Genomic DNA, 17,701 nt, shown 5'->3' with positions numbered 1-17,701 from the left:
GTCGAGGGATGTGGTTTTGTTCTATTGTACGGCTTCAGTATTTTCTCATATCTTGTAAATTCGAGCATAACCTCAGCAGTCTGATCACAAACATGTTAATGGAAAAATTTATTTAGAATAATGAAGTGGATAAACATCAGTACATAATAATAAACAGTACAGTATATGACAGCACATATGTATTTTCCCCAATACAGTATGACAGTTTAAGGACTTGAATGAGAGAAAGCAATAAATCATTTATGAAAGATATTAATTAACAAGCTTAGTTTTTAGTTCTAAACTGAACAATGTGTGACTTCTTGTAGGGTCAGTCTAGCTTCAATGATCTCTAGTTATCAGCATATACTTCATAGACTTTTAACAACAAATATCAACCTCTGTGTTACTACTGATAATTAATTGTTTTTCCCCATTGGTTGTCTGATAAGCATTGACTCTTTATATCATAGCACATACATGTAAATTACAGACAAATTACAGTACTATTTAGCAGGTGGCTGGGTGTTAGTTTCCACTGCTACATAATATTTGTGGGTGATAGTTTACACTTCTACCTAATGTGTGCGCTCACCTAGTTGTATTCACCTAGTTGTGCTTGCGGGGGTTGAGCTCTGGCTCTTTGGTCCTGCCTCTCACCTGTCAATCAACTGGTATACAGATTCCTGAGCCTACTGGGCTCTATCATAACTACATTTGAAACTGTGTAAGGAGTCAGCCTCCACCACATTACTGCCTAATGCATTCCATCTGTTAATTACTCTGACACTGAAAGAGTTCTTTCTAAAGTCCCTGTGGCTCATTTGGGTATTCAGTTTCCACCTGTGTCCCCTTGTTTGCGTACTACCCATGATAAATAGTTTATCTTTATCTACCCTGTCAATTCCTCTTGAGAATTTTGTAGGTGGTGATCATGTCTCCCCTTACTCTTCTGTCTTCAAGTGTTGTGAGGTGCATTTCCCACAGCCTTTCCTCGTAACTCATGCCTCTTATTACTGGGACTAGCCTAGTGGCATACTTCTGAACTTTTTCAAGCTTTGCCTTGTGCTTGATAAGGTACGGGCTCCATGCTGGGCTGCATACTCCAGGATTGGTCTTACATATGTGGTATACAAGGTTCTGAATGATTCCTTACATAGGTTCCTGAAGACAGTTCTGATGTTAGCCAGCCTCGCATACGCTGCAGATGTTATTCTTTTGATGTGGACTTCAGGAGACAGATTTGGTGTGATATCAACTCTCAGATCTTTCTCTCTGTCCGTTTCATGAAGGACTTTCTCCCCCATTCGGTATCCTGTGTCTGGCCTCCTGTTTCCACTGCCAAGTTTCATTACCTTGCATTTACTCGGGTTAAACCTTAGTAGCCATTTGTTGGACCATTCATTCAGTCTTTCTAGGTCATCTTGTAGCCTCATACTATCTTCCTCCATCTTAATCCTCATAATTTTTGCATCATCAGTAAACAATGAGGGGAATGATTCTATACCATCTGGAAGATCATTTACATATATAAAAAACAGTATGGGTCCGAGGACTGAACCCTGCGGGACTCCACTGGTGACGTCTCGCCAATCTGAGACCTCACCCCTCACAGTGACTCGCTGTCTTCTGTTACTTAGGTACTCCCTTATCAAATGGAGTACCTTCCCTTTCACTCCTGCCTGCATCTCTAGCTTTCGCACTAGTCTCTGGTGTGGAACTGTGTCAAAGGCTTTCTGGCAATCTAAAAATATGCAGTCTGCCCACCCCTCTCTTTCTTATCTGTTGCTTGTTGCCTGATCGTAGAATTCAATTAATCCTGTGAGGCATGACTTGCCATGCAGATGTTCCAATGCTTGCTTGCAGATGTTCCAATAGCTTTTTTCGCACAATTTTCTCCAATAACTTGCATGGTATGCAAGTTAGGGACACTGGCCTGAAATTCAGTGCCTCTGTCTTTCCCCCTTTTTGTTTATCAGGACTATGTTTGCCGTCTTCCAAATTTTTGGCAGTTCACCTGTTACCAGGAATTTGTTATACACCATGGAGAGTGGCAGGCACAGTGCTTCTGCTCCTTCCTTTAGTATCAATGGCGATATTCCATCTGGGCCTATAGCCTTTGTCACATCCAACTCTAGCAAAAGCTTCCTTACATCCCCACTGGTAATCTCAAATTCCTCTAGTGGTGCCTGGTTAACTATTCCTTCTGTTATCTCTGGAACTTCTCCTTGCTGCAATGTGAAGACTTCCTGGAATTTCCTATTGAGTTCCTCGCACACTTCTTTGTCGTTTGTAGTGAATCTGTCTGCCCCTATCCTCAGTTTCATTACCTGTTCCTTCACTGTTGTCTTTCTCCTGATGTGGCTGTGTAGCAATTTGGGGTGAGTCTTAGCCTTGCTTGCTATGTCGTTTTCATATTGCCCTTCTTCCTCTCTTCTTACCCTGACGTATTCATTCCTGGCTCTCTGATATCCTTCTCTGCTCTCAGGTGTCCTGTTATTTCTATATTTTCTCCATGCTCTTTTACTTACTTGCTTAGCTAGCTTACATCTCTGATTTAACCAGGGGTTTCTCATCTGCATTTAATTTTTTACCTTTTGGGCCGGGATAAACTTTTCTGCTGCCTCCTTACATTTCTGTGTGATGTATTCCATCATGTCTTGGGCCGTCTGACACTTAGTTCTGTTTCCCGTGTTATATCCGTTAGGAAATTTCTCATCTCATAGTTTCCCTTACGTAATGCTAGCCATTTGCTTTCAGTTCCCTTTCTCGAGTACTTTAACCCTTCTTTGACCAGATACTCAAATGTCAGTACACTGTTATCGCTCCTTCCTACTGGGGCCTCGCAGTCAATTTCCTTTTTTCGGAGTCATTCAGAGTGAATACTAGGTCGAGTCTCGCTGGTTCATCGTTACCCCTAACTCTTGTGGGTTCCCTGACATGTTGGCTTAAAAAGTTTCTTGTTGCCACCTCCAGTAGTTTAGCTCTCCATGTTTCCTCCTCTCCATGCGGATCCTTGTTCTTCCAGTCTATCCTTCCGTGATTGAAGTCATCCATGATGAGCAGATGGGATCGAATTCTACAGGCAGCAGAGGCTGCCCTCTCAATTATATTATTAACTGCCTTGTTATTTCTGCCATACTCTTGCTTGGGTCTTCTGTCGTTTGGTGGGGGGTTATATATCACTGCTACTACTACTCTTGGTCCTCCCATCGTCATGGCGCCTGTTATGTAGTCTCTAAACTCTTCAGAGCCTGGGATAACCATCTCCATCTCCTCCTCCTCCATTCCTTTCTCATGAGTAGGGACACTCCACCTCCTCCCCTACCCTCCCTCTCTTTCCTTATTTCTCCAGGTGTTTTACCCATTTAGTTTTAATTATTTTTTCCAATATTTTGACTATTACACTTGTCAATGATACAGGTCTATAATTAAGGGGGTCTTCCCTGCTTCCACTTTTGTAGATTGGAACTATGTTAGCCTTTTTCCACACATCAGCTACAACTTCTGTAAACAGGGATGCCTGAAAAATCAGTTGAAGTGGAATGCTGAGCTCAGGTGCACATTCTCTCGGAACCCATGATGAAACTCCATCTGGACCAACTGCTTTGTTCTTACTTAGCTCCTTGAGCATTTTTTTCCACTTCGTCTCTAGACACCTCTATGTGCTCTATATTGTTCTAATGAATTTTTATTGTGTCTGGTTCCCAGAAGATTTCATTTTGTACAAACACACTTTGGAACTTTTTGTTTAATGTTTCACACATTTCATTTTCATTTTCCGTGAATCTATTTCCCATTTTCAACCTCTGAATATTATCCTTTACCTGCAATTTGTTGTTTATGAATTTATAAAATAGACCTGGTTCTGTTTTACATTTGTCTGCAATCCCTTTTTCAAAATTTCTTTCTGCCTCTCTCCTCACTGCCGTGTAATAATGTAAATTTTGAGGAAAAAGACTTATGATAGGTTGCTATAATTTTGTTACATTTAATAAATAATAAAGTTAATACATTTTATGTAATTAAAAAGTTATTAAATTTAATTAGAAAATACAGTACAATATTTTTTGCATTAAATTATTGTATATTGCATTTATTATATAGTTAACATAAATAATATATTGATGAATTTATTTTACTAGGAAATTAAAGTGCTAAAAATGTGTTTCAAGAGATTTGAAGAAAGTGTAGAAGAGATTTAGTGTTACAGTTTGCCTGTTGCCTTCTTTCCTTAGAAATGTTAATTTACTGGTTTGGGTGAAACTCAGTGTCTTGCATGAAATAGTTTTGAGTGTACTCTGCTGTTAAGAAAGCTACAAGTAACAGGAGTTCTAAGTAATGGGATGCCCTGGTGGTGTTGTAGAGACGATAGACAAAAGTATCAGTGTCATGCCAAACGTATCTATTTAACATCCTTGGGGAGTACTCTAACGTCATGACTCCAGGCTCAAATGAGAATGACCTCTCAAGAAAGGTCTCTTCTGAAGAAAGATATAATTACCAAGTGGTAATTACAGTAAAGTAAGTGAGAAAATATTGTAGCTGTATGATGGGATCAAACTAGCATCCCTGAACTCCCATCATATGGCTTCAATTTTCTCTCATAGATATACCATAATACTGTACATTCTTGTGATTTCATTGTACAATAAGAGTAAGTACTTTAATACCTGGAAGGAAACATATAAATGATCACAATGAAATATGAGTTTGATGAGACTCGATTCAATAAAAACTGTATATGGGTAGTATGATGATCATGCTGTTCAATTTCATTTTTCGTAGACAGGTAATCGTGGTTGCTTCCTTAGCCTTGCACACTAGGGCATGACAGACTACCAGGCTCTGAATGACTCAAGCCCCAAAGAGAGAATATTTTATCATTGCAAATAGTTTTTTCTCAGCTATGAATGAGGAAGTTAGCTCAGTGTAAACATTCAGATTTCTCTTAAACAGCTCTTGAAGACTCAAATTACAAAGAATTGCTCTAAACTTTCAGAATGTTGTAAACAATCTTTGCAATTTTTGAGTCTTCAGTAATAGTTTTAATGGTGTATGTTATAGTAAGTGGTTATAAAGGAGTGTAATAAGGTGCAGTGTGTTCAAGACTAAGCTCCCTGCCCCATTCATAGCTAGGACAGTATCATCTGTAAAATTACTTGTACCCCAGCGGCTGTTGTCACACGGAGCCTGGCAGATTATCGATGACCTAGACTAGTCTAGTGCTTAAGACTAGGGAAACTACCGAGGTGCCACTCAGAAAAAGGCATTTCATTTCACTTAGTGTTGCTCTATTTCCTTTTGTCAGATGTTACTTATAACTATTGTGTTAAGAGCTAGTGTAGCAACTAAGCCAACATTTTCATTGTAATAGATGTTTAAATTAGCAAAAAAATTTGATATACAGTATACATTATATATATTTTGTAGTTTTTTTGCATGCTGAAAGATTTCCTTCTCATTTTACATATTATTTAGGATGGCATAATCAACACTTCTTTTCTTATTTGATTTATACTATATTCTTTTATATCAATTTTTGTTTGATGTTCGTGAATGGTACAGTTAGGTGTTCTCATCGCTGGACACCCAGATCCAATACACCAGGTATGTTGTGGTGTTTGAGATTGTGCAATTGCTGTAGAGTTTGCTTGCTTTTGCTATGCTTTGGTTTTTGTTTTGAACTTTCTTCATCTGTTTTTTCCTCTCACTGGTTGTTGGAACTAAATGAACATAACTACTGTACTATACTAATCAAATATCTTAACATAACTAAAACTAATTTTTCTGGGGGGAGCCCCTCGTGGATCTCTGATGGTATCTTGCTGAGATGGTCCCCAAGTATTAGGTCACATCGGGTGCACAGTTGTGTGTGTCCTACCTGGGACCAGAACCAGTGCCTGGTCCTCCCTCACAGAGGCGCAGGCAGATGGCGACACTCCACCACCCACCTGGAAAACACCCAGAAAGTTAATGAACCATTGTAGACCACTGCTGGCTTCAAAGTGACTGAAGCCTCAAACCATGCCAAATGAACTGCCCCAACTATGTCAACAAATGATCGAATCTCTTGAAACAAGTATGAGCACGTTAGCACTACTTTCCACCAGTTGGCGTTGGTGCTGGTGCTTCCAGTTCCCTCTTGTCTACTATACCAGTTCTGTCACTGATGTCGATGTGTGAACATCTGCTGTCAGTAGTCGTTAGTAAGCCATGCAGGTCCTGCTGTTTCTAAGTGCTGGCTATCCTTAGACTGTCTTGTGGTGAGCCTTTTTCTTGGCATTGTTCTGTTTTAGTTCTGTTTAGTTCTGTATGTGTTCTATAAATTTTGTTTTGTGAACCTGATTATAGGGTACTTGGAGCTGCATGTGCTCATGGTTACTTTGCCCAAGTGCTTCCTAGAGCTGCTGCTGCTGCTGCACTGACAGGGTTTTCTTCTCTGGTGTGTTTGGGAGCTTGCTCTCTTAGAGGCTGGCTCGAGAATGGATTACGAGAACTTTCAAATCCAGGGATCTCATCACAATGGTTGTACTTTTCAAGTCACTTGTGTTGTCCCGTCTCGAGTACTGCTCAGTACTCACTTTCCCCTTCAGAGCAGGAGAGATTGCTGAAATAGAGGGAATACAGAGAACATATACGGCACGCATAGACGAGATAAAACTCCTAAATTATTGGGATCGTCTCAAAGCTCTCCAAATGTACTCTCTAGAAAGGAGATGAGAGAGATACCAAATAATATACACATGGAAAATACTGGAGGGTCAGGTCCCAAATCTACACAGTAAAATAACAACATACTGGAGTGAACGATATGGAAGAAAATGCAAGATTGAACGAGTGAAGAGCAGAGGTACCATAGGCACAATCAGAGAGCACTGTATAAACATCAGAGGTCCGCGGTTGTTCAACGTCCTCCCAGCGACTATAAGAAATATTGCCGGAACATTCGTGGACATCTTCAAAAGAAAACTGGACGGTTTTCTAAGAGAAGTTCCGGATCAGCCGGGCTGTGGTGGGTACGAGGCCCTGCGGGCCGCTCCAAGCAACAGCCTGGTGGACCAGACTCTCACAAGTCGAGCCTGGCCTCGGGCCGGGCTTGGGGAGTAGAAGAACTCCCAGAACCCCATCAACCAGGTATCAACCAGGTATCAACCAGACCACTAGGATGAGGGCCTTTCTGCCTTCTGTCTAGGCCCCTGGTTAAAAGCGAACATTTTGGGTGGATGGGGTGCACTGGGGGGCTCACGTGCTTGTTCACATGGCACCTGATGTCAGCCTTCCACGTTGACAAGGTTGTGTCAGCCTACTTTATAACAACCAGTGCTTGGGTGTCCTCTGTGGGTTTGGGTGTGGCCTATGGCTATCCCCTCTGAACCCACTCTCACCTTGTGCAAGTATGAGGGCTGTTTCTGGGGGGAGCCCCGTCGGCTCCCCGGAGCTATCCCAGGCTGATATGCTAATGTCAGACTTTGGCATCAGTCATGTGTATGGAGTTCTTAGGCCTACCGGGGACCACGGCCAGAACCGGGCCCCCTCAGAGAGGCAAGGGGAGCAATGGCCTATAGAAGCCCCCGTGTAGTTGGAAGCATTCTATGTCTGCCATCGACCGGAACAGGCACCCAGAAAGGTAAGCGCCCCAAAACAAACCCCTATTCTGGTTAAAATTGCTACCTAATACCGAACTAGTGGATAGAACTCCCCAACCGAAAACAAGCAAATTAGTGTGACGTCACACACTGCCGCGCCGCTGTCTGCGCAGCTCCCCCCTCCCCGGGAGGGGGAAGGGGGAGCCCCAGACCCCCCGCGCCGGCTACCCACACCTCAGTTCTTGAGGCTGATGCTATTGGCGGTGGTCGTGTGCTCTGGCTCCGGTGTCGCTACTGCACTGTGCTTTGAGTGTGGTGTTAGTTTTGTGGGTGCGAGAGCCAGGAGTTATCTTCAGTACTCGGGCTGCATGCGCCTAGGGCTGCCTTCCCTAGGTGCCCTGTAAGTACTGCCCTTGGGGCTTGGGGCCACCTTCCACAGGCTCCTCGGGGTCTGCCTCTGCTGGTCCGTTTTACCTTTCGGTTTTTCGGCCGCCTGTTGGGCTCTTGGGTGTTCTGTTCTCCCTTGTTACCGGCAGGTAAGAGGCAGTTTGCACTGGTAGGGGCGCAGGGTGCTGCTCAGCTTGTAATTCCCGACATCGCGGCCGGCTCTGTTCCTTGGGGTTCGCTGTCCTCTTGCGGGGTTTTGTTTTTCTTTTTGTTTTTGCCTGGTGGGGGGTTCTGTCATTTTATTCAGTTTGTTTTTGCCCTTCCACTGTTCTGGTTCCTTCGGGGTTCCCCCTTCCGCCTCTCTCGCGATCGCAGAGTTCGACCCCCGGGGGACTTGCGTCGGTTGCTGCGTCACCGGCTTCCTCTTCGGGTTTTTCGGGGTTCAGTGCCTTGGCGCCTACCCGAGCCCTCGCTCGATGTGTACACGGATGCGTCGTCTCTCGGCTGGGGTTTTGTGACCAGTGCTCACCAGGCCGGCCAGGGGCGTTGGGATCCGTCCTTCCGTCGAGCTCACAGTACGGTGCGGGAGTTCGCGGCAGTGTGGTTTGCTCTGGGGAGGATTCGGGTGGCCCGCGGATCGACGATTCGGCTCCATTCGGACTGCTCTCCGGTGGTTCATTGCCTGAACCGCGGGGGTTCGATGCGGTCCTTGTCTCTTTGGGGTTGGTCGCTTCGGGTGACTCGTCTGCTGAGTTCTCGGGGTTTGGCTCTCCTGACGGTTCACGTACGGGGCGTGTCCAACGTCTTGGCCGACGCCCTGTCTCGCTTCGTTCCCCTCTCCACGGAGTGGACGGTCGACGACGAGTCCTTCCGTTGGCTTTGCCAGACGTTCGGGCGCCCCGAGGTGGACCTCTTCGCGTCGGCGTGGTCGCGGCGTCTTCCCGTTTATGCGGCGCCCTTCCCCGATTGCGAGGCCGTCGGGGTCGATGCCTTTCGGCTCGACTGGTCGAGGTGGGGGTTCCTGTACCTCTTTCCCCCAGTTCGGCTGTTGCTCCAGGTCCTGACTCGCTTAGAGACTTACCAGGGGAGAGTTGTCCTTTTGGCCCCTTGGTGGCCGGCCCAGCCTTGGTTTCAGGCGCTGGTTGCTCGGTGTCCGAACCCGAGGGTTTTCCCGCGGCTCCGCCTCTTTCAGCAGATCGGGCCGGTACGTCACGTAGCTGGTTCGATCTTCTCCTCGAGTCTTCGCGTATGGTTTTTTTGACTCGAGTCTATCATCATCTCTATGGTGATCAGGTGGCCTCCTTGTTGGTGTCCCACCTGAGGGCTTCTTCCCGGCGGCAGTATGAAGTTTCCTGGCGGTCCTTCCGTTTCTTTTTGCGTCTTCGTCGTGTTAGCTCCTTGTCTGTTCGGGTGGTCTTGTCCTTCCTCTCGTGGTTGTTTCAGGACCGTCATCTTATGCCTAACACTGTCGCTTCGTATCGTGCGGCGCTGGCGGAGCCGCTTCAGCTTGCTTTCGGTATCGATGTTACGTCTGCGCCGTTTCGCAAGCTGTCTCGTGCATTGTTTCACCTCCGGCCTGCTCATGCGTCGCCTGAGCCGTCCTGGTCTTTGGACAGAGTGCTCGCTTTCCTTTCATCTCCTCGTTTCGTTGTGGCCCCTTCGGTCCAGGATTGTTTTTCCAAGGCACTTTTCTTGTTGGCTTTGGCCTCTGGGGGTCGGGTAGGGGAGCTTCATGCTCTCCTCCGGCGCAGGGGTTTCTGCTCTTTTGGTCGTGGTGATAGTTTTGTTCGTTTGCAGCCGTCTCCTTCTTTTCTGGCGAAGAATGAGACTGCTGCGTTCCGGAGGGGTCCATGGGTGGTTGATGCTTGGTTGGTCAGGCCGGGGGTGCATCATGTTTTGTGTCCGGTTGCGGCGCTTCGCCGTTATTTGCGCGCCACGGCTTCTGTGTCCGGGGACGCGCTGTGGGTTGATCCGGTTTCCCTTCTTCCCTGTTCGCGGGTTCGGGTCTCTCAGGTCGTCCGCAGGGTTATTAGGTCTAGCCAGCCTGCGGTCTATCCCCGTGCCCATGACGTTCGTAAGTTCGCGGCTCTTGCTGCCGTCTTTGGGAATATGTCTTGGTCTGATATTCGGGCGCGGGGATTTTGGCGGTCGAACAGGGTCCTGGCTGCTCGTTACCTTGTGAATGTCCCTGGCCCTCGTCGGGCCTGTGTTGCTTTGGGTCGGCGGTTGCAGCCAGTTGTCTCGGCTTCGAGTTGAGGGGTGAGCGACGACCGCCTCCCGGGTAAGTCCCTCTTTTTCTGTCTGTGGGTAGTTAGCTCCGGGGAGCCGACGGGGCTCCCCCCAGAAAACCAGCGTTGAATGTAATGAAACGCCATTTTCTGGGTGAGTCCCGGAGGCTCCCCGGCATCCCTCCCTCCCTCCGGTCGGCGGTTTTTCGCGTTTTTGACATCCAGCCTCAAGAACTGAGGTGTGGGTAGCCGGCGCGGGGGGTCTGGGGCTCCCCCTTCCCCCTCCCGGGGAGGGGGGAGCTGCGCAGACAGCGGCGCGGCAGTGTGTGACGTCACACTAATTTGCTTGTTTTCGGTTGGGGAGTTCTATCCACTAGTTCGGTATTAGGTAGCAATTTTAACCAGAATAGGGGTTTGTTTTGGGGCGCTTACCTTTCTGGGTGCCTGTTCCGGTCGATGGCAGACATAGAATGCTTCCAACTACACGGGGGCTTCTATAGGCCATTGCTCCCCTTGCCTCTCTGAGGGGGCCCGGTTCTGGCCGTGGTCCCCGGTAGGCCTAAGAACTCCATACACATGACTGATGCCAAAGTCTGACATTAGCATATCAGCCTGGGATAGCTCCGGGGAGCCTCCGGGACTCACCCAGAAAATGGCGTTTCATTACATTCAACGCTGGTTTTTTTCATCCATGCCATGAGGTGACAATCATTTTTTCTGCCTCTGCTATTCTACTGCATCAGTGAAATTTATGACCTTGAGTCCTGTGGAGTTTGCTCTCTTCATGTGGATCTTCTCTCGTGGCTCTTCACCATTGCCTTTGTGCCACTGGTTTTGCTTTGGTGAATGTTTTGTGGTTTGATCCTGCTTTCTTAGTTCATGTTCCAGGACTCTTGTTTCTCTGGTTGTCTATCATTATGTCTAGCCAGCTTGCAGTCTACCATAGTGCCCATGATGTTCATAATTATGTTGCTCTCACAGCTGTCCTTGCTAACATGTCCTGGGCTGATATTCGAGCATGGAGTTTTGGTAGTCTCACAGGGTTTTTGCACCCAGATATTTTGTTGGATGTTGGCTCGCATTGTCATGCTTGCCTTGGATCGTCTCTGGCAGCCATCTCTTCTGTGTCTTGATTGCCTGCAGTCTATCCTCCCTCGTGAGTCCCTGCTTTTCCTTTCTCTGTGGTTAATTAGCCTCAGGGAGCCACAAGGGATTTTTCCCAGAAAACCAGCATTGAATGTAATGAAACGCATCTTTCTGATTGAGCCCCAGTGGCTCTCCTATTCCCTCCTTCCCTTCTAGGTCATCATTTGGTGGGTGTCGTTTATGCATCTGCTCCCAAACTGGTGTAGTTCACCAGAGAGAGCTGGGAGCTCTGACCCCTCCCCTCCCTCCCAACTGGTCCTAGAGGGGGTAGTGCTGATGAGCTTGTTTTTGTTTTGAGAAATTCAAACGTTTGTTTACAGTGTTTAGGAGTGTGTTTGGTAAAATTTAAGGCTTCAGTCTCTGAACCCAGCAATGGCCTATACTGGTTCACTCTCTTTCTGAATGCTTTTCCGGTGAGGGTGGCAGTGTCACTGGCTCTCCGCACGTCTGTGAGGGAGGCCAGGTTCTGGTTCTGGTTCCCAGTATGCTAAACAGAACTCTACTGCTGATGTGACCTAGTAGTTGGGAGCCATCTCAACAAGATTGCTTCAGGAAGTTACCGCAGCTCACCCAGAAAGAAGCGTTTCATTACATTTAATGCTGGTTTTTTATCTAATGTTTTGTTATTAATTTCTGAAGAACAATTAGATAATTGAAAATATATTTAACTATATAGTGTTTTTGTAACAGCTGTATCTAAATTGTACTTTGGAAGAATGTGTTTAGTATTCCTGAGTATAAAAGATCCTTAACCCTTTAACTGCGCGGCCTATAAATATGACAACCCCCCAGTGCGCAAGAAATAAATTCTCGGGAAAAAATTATTTTTTGTTCTGAAAGTGTCAAAAACCCCTCCCTGTATATGGGTATAGCAACGGAATTTCGAAATTGTACTTACTTTGGCTGCTATTGGGGTCCGTAAGGTGGCGTGTGACGTCATCATTCCCCGTTCGCCCGTGATGTATGCTCCCGGGGCCGGTGGGGCGAGCGAGTTGCCGTGAATATATTTTTGTTAATTTTTTGCGCACAGTTCCAAAAATACACTTTATTTGTTTTTACGACTAATCCTATTTATAATGAACACGTACATTATATTATGGCAGTAAAACATCAGTACTGTCCAAGGACACTGTGTTACGGGCATGACACTTGTGTACACATATGTTGCACATATTTACCATGTATCATGCTAATTTATGTATATATATTCAGTCTATTTACAGACTATACACTGTCACACACTATATACATTCACCATCAACACATTCAGAACACCGCGAGTGTGAGCAGCTACACTCAGCCAGCCCTCCCTCACTCCTCCAACATTGTATTCGCCAACATTGCTCCTCCCATCATACAGTTATTCACACCAATGTTTCATGTTCATTTATGTATATTTACAACATATGTACACACACGTATATAGTGTGTGACAGTGTATAATTTACCATCAACACATTCAGAATATCGTGAGTGTGAGCAGCCACACCCAGACAGGCCTTCCCTCACTCCAACATCTTACTCGCCAACATTGCTCCTCCCACCATACTGTTATTGTTTTTATTACACTATTTACACATGTTATATATACTTCTCTACATGTTTTATTTACTAGAACTATGCAAGTAAGCCGGTATTGTGTCCAAACAGTAGAGGCCACCATACACTGCATCAGAAATCACACATTAGACAGCAGACGACACTACGATTACGACGTCACCTCCCTCACTAAAATAGCTCCACTCAACATACTCCTGTTGCTGTTATTACACTATATATACACACACACACTGTATATACCCATGTACTTGTGTGTTCCCTATAGTGAACCACGAAGCTAGTATGGTGAGCAAAACAAAGAGTGGCTGCCACACAGTGAGGCTACCTCAATTCTCTCCCTCCCTCCCTCACCAAAATTCCTCCTTCCACAATACTACGCACAACGCTAATTATAACCACAATCCTGGTCACTAATTTCTGTAAATGAATAATTGACCATAAGTTTATTTTGAAAAGGAACCTAAGAAGTCGTTTGAAGATTCCTATATGCACGAAATAATGCTGTGGTGCTGTGGCTAGCGCTGTGAACATCGTGAACAGCATTGAATCACTGATATTTTAAAATTGTACCCAGTCATTATCACACTCAGGCTCTTCTATAATACTATCATGGCTAAATAATACAGGTTATATACAGTATATATTTTGACATTATTAGGCGATGCTGTGGTCACACGCTGAACAGCAGAGCTGTGAGCTCATGCTGCGAGCGCCAGCCTTGGTTGCTCACTCACTACTGAGGCTCTCACACCCGGCAATGTGGACCATGATTTTTTTTAAAGATGGCGTCTGTTTACAAGAGCCCTGAGCAAGCTGATGTTAACCCCATGTAGCTGCGGGAGTTTTGCATGGAACGTGAAAAATAAAAACACCCAGAGGCGCGTTGCGCATTCGAAGCCTGGGCCTGCAGGCGCGTTGCGCAGTTAAAGGGTTAAGATAAATTGCATTGTGTGGCTAATATTGTTAAAGTTACATCTATGTTTTTTCTGGTGTAATTATTAACAAAAATATACAGAATCATCTCCAAATCCACATGCTGAAATCACAAGAATAACATGATGTATCTATGAGGTCATAAAGTGGGATGTAACCTGCTTCCCTGGACTCAGGGACATTCATTACTGCTTGGACCATGATGACCTAAAAGTATCTCGACCAGTAAGTCAAGTTGTACTTGTGGTCAAGATACTTTTAGCCCACCATGATCCAATTGGTAGTACATGTTCCCCAGAAGTTCAGGGATGCAGGTTCGATCCCACTGTATGACCTCAACGTTTATTCATATTCCACACATACTGAAATTAGTTATGCTCTCAACACATTTTAATTTCACTTCCAAAATAGGTTGACCCTTTTCTCCTCAATATTACTATATAATGTAGAGTAAAATATTACTGACAATTCCACTTCTGCATGAAGTATAAACTATACATAGATGAGTTGTATTATATAGTTACATTGTCATGTACAGTATTTGGTCTGGCTGGCAGAATAATACAGAGGCTTGCATAAGTAAGCTGGTGAACTCTGGCTCCATGTATTACTCCTGTATTTACATTCTATATTGTTGTAATTAACAAAGTAATAATATTTTAGTCTTATTTTTTTAAGATAATTTTTTCCCCCTTTTAAAATGTGTGTAATTTTAAATTTTTTCATTGCTATTTCAATTTGAGGAGCTTGTTTATAAGTTGCATACACACTCATGTATACATACATACATACACACATACTCAGAAAATCAGATCCTGTAACTACACTTAGGTAATTACACACTATTGTGGCTTACAGGAAAGAGATAAAGAATATGGTGTTTTTTTAAGAGCACTGGGTTATGTTTGAGTGGCGGTCAGTGACGACCACCACTCCACACACACACACACACACACACACACACACACACACACACACACACACACACACACACACACACACACACACACACACACACACACACACACACACACACACACACACACACACACACACACACACACACAACCAAAAGCTCTTAAAAACACACCAATCATTATTCTGATGTCTCCTTTAAGTCACTATGCATAATCATATACAGTACTACACCCACACAACCAAACATGCACATATTTAAGCACAAAGTGTAACTAAGGAAGAGAAAATATGTACAGTACTTTATACATATAAAAAATATGTTCAGTTAACTAATAACTACAATACTTCTTCAGAACCAGTTACACCTTCGACTCCTTCACGTGGAGGACGCATTGTGGTGGCCATGTATGCATTCCAGGGGCGCAGTAGTGGTGAACTTAGCTTTGATAAAAGCGATAAAATGGAGATCCTTAATGATGCGTAAGTTACTAACTTTCCATGTACCTATTCCTCAAATAGTTATAAATTGGTAGTGCAATGTCAGATTTGTTCTTCAGAGTTTTTGCTATATAACTTTTTAGTAGAAGCAAGTTTCAGCATCGGGATTGGCAATCCCCTCAACAGCACTGTGCTGCAAACAGCTCCATGTTCCCTATTGTAAAAGTGTGAAAAAATGTAGCTGGGAACACAACCTTAATTTAAAATGTTAAGGAAAGATGTGCAGTTGAAAAAGAACCAGATTTCAAGATTGGGAAAGGTGTGAGAATTTTATGGAAGGAGGAAGGAAATGCTGAGATGATCATGGATAATGTGTTATAAAATAACTCCTGAGGTACAGTGTGGACTTTTTCTGGTGGGAGCCCCTACGGCTCCCAGGACTTACTAGGCTGATATACTAATGTCAGACTTTGGCATCAGTCATGTGTCTGGAGTTCTTTGGGCCTACCGGGGACCACGAGCCAGAACCTGGCCCCCCTCTAGAGAGGCAAGGGGAGCAATGGCCTATAGAAACCCCCTGTAATTGGAAGCATTCTATGTCTGCCATCGACCAGGTTAGGCACCCAGAAAGGTAGGCGTCCCAAAACAAACCCCTATTCTGGTGAAAATTGTAACCAACAGCCAAACGAGTGGATAGAACTCCCCAAACAAAAACGAGCAAACTAGTATGACGTCACCCGTCGTTGTGCCGCTGTCTGCGCAGCTCCCCCCTCTCTGGGAGGGGGAAGGGGTAGCCCCAGTCCCACCGCACCAGCAATCCACACCCCAGTCCCACTGCACCGGCAATCCACACCCCAGTTCTTGAGGCTGATGCTATCGGTTCGGTTGTGTGCTCTGGCTCCAGTCTTTCTGCGGCGCTGTGCCTCCTTGTGTGTGGCGGCTGTACTTCAGGGGTGCGAGAGCCAAAAGTTATTCTTCAGTACTCAGTAAGTTCCTCGGGGTCTGCCTCTGTAATTATCTAAGTGTAATTACCTAAGTGTAGTTACAGGATGAGAGCTGCGTTCGTGGTGTCCCGTCTTCCCAGCACTCTGTCATATAACGCTTTGAAACTACTGACGGTCTTGGCCACCACCACCTTCTCACCTAACTGGTTCCAACCGTCTACCACTCTGTTTGCGAAAGTGAATTTTCTTATATTTCTTCGGCATCTTTGTTTAGTTAGTTTAAATCTATGACCTCTTGTTGTTGTTGTTGTTGTTGTTTTAAGATTCGCTACCTGGAACAAAAAAGTTCCAGGTAGCACGGGCTATGGTGAGCCCGTAATTCTATCCTCTTGTTCTTGAAGTTCCAGGTCTCAGGAAATCTTCCCTATCAATTTTATCAATTCCTGTTACTATTTTGTACATAGTGATCATATCGCCTCTTTTTCTTGTGTCTTCTAGTTTTGGCATATTTAATGCCTCTAACTTCTCCTCGTAGCTCTTGCCCTTCAGTTCTGGGAGCCACTTAGTGGCATATCGTTGCACCTTTTCCAGCTTGTTGTGCTCCTTTACGTATGGGCACCACACAACCGCTGCATATTCTAGCTTTGACCTAACAAAAGTCGTGAACAATTTCTTTAGTATTTCGCCATCGATGTATTTAAAAGCAATTCTGAAGTTAGAAAGCATAGCATAGGCTCCTTGAACAATGTTCTTTATGTGGTCCTCAGGTGATAGTTTTCTATCTAGAACCACCCCTAGATCTCTCTCTTTATCAGAATTCTTTCAAGATTTCTCACATAATTTATAGGTTGTGTGGGGTCTATGTTCACCTATTCCACATTCCATAACATGGCATTTATTCACATTAAATTCCATTTGCCAAGTGGTGCTTCATGTACTTATTTTGTCCAGGTCTTCTTGAAGGGCATGACAATCATCTAAGTTTTCATTATTATCTTGGTATCATCAGCAAACATGTTCATATAATTCTGTATTCCATCTAGTAGATCATATATGTAGCAATGAACATCACTGGTGCAAGCACTGAACCCTGTGGTACTCCACTTGAGACATTTCTCCAGTCCGATACATTGCCTCTGATTACTGACCTCATTTTTCTATCAGAAAATTTTTCATCCATGTTAGAAGCTTACCTTTCACCCCTCCAATATTTTCCAGTTTCCAGAACAACCTCTTATGTGGAACTCTGTCGAAAGCCTTTTTTAGGTCCGGATAGATGCAGTCAACCCAACCATCTCTTTCCGGTAAAATTTCCGTGGCTCGATCATAGAAACTGAGTAAATTCAATACACGGGATCTTCCAGATCGAAAACCACACTGTCTGTTTGATATTACAGGCATACCTCAGAATGCGAGTTTAATCCGTTCCTGGAGACGCCTCGCCTTCCGAAAACTCGCATTCCGAAGTTAATTTCCCCATAAGAAATAAAGGGAAATGAATTAATCCGTTCCTGACTACCCCAAAAACCCCACATCAAACTAAATTTTTATACCTAATTTACCTAATTCATCTAAATAA

General features: G+C 44.7%; 1 protein-coding gene across 16 annotated transcripts in view; it reads left to right on the top strand.

The window, feature by feature from the left end:
- Positions 1 to 17,701, top strand: part of LOC123757975 (tyrosine-protein kinase Src64B) — a 322,311-nt gene that overhangs the window by 257,442 nt on the left and 47,168 nt on the right. For 15 of the 16 annotated variants that reach the window (XM_069338854.1, XM_069338847.1, XM_069338852.1 and 12 more), the window contains one exon: positions 15,094 to 15,220. In XM_069338854.1, the coding sequence (XP_069194955.1) occupies positions 15,094 to 15,220 (127 nt within the window). Of the gene's footprint in view, positions 1 to 5,547; positions 5,590 to 15,093; positions 15,221 to 17,701 lie in introns of all 16 variants that reach the window. The other variant, XM_045742039.2, reaches the window with a different exon arrangement.

The sequence above is a fragment of the Procambarus clarkii genome, chromosome 40, assembly GCF_040958095.1.
Source record: "Procambarus clarkii isolate CNS0578487 chromosome 40, FALCON_Pclarkii_2.0, whole genome shotgun sequence".
Taxonomy (NCBI): Eukaryota; Metazoa; Arthropoda; class Malacostraca; order Decapoda; family Cambaridae; genus Procambarus; species Procambarus clarkii.
This window is presented reverse-complemented; position numbering and strand designations above follow the sequence as displayed.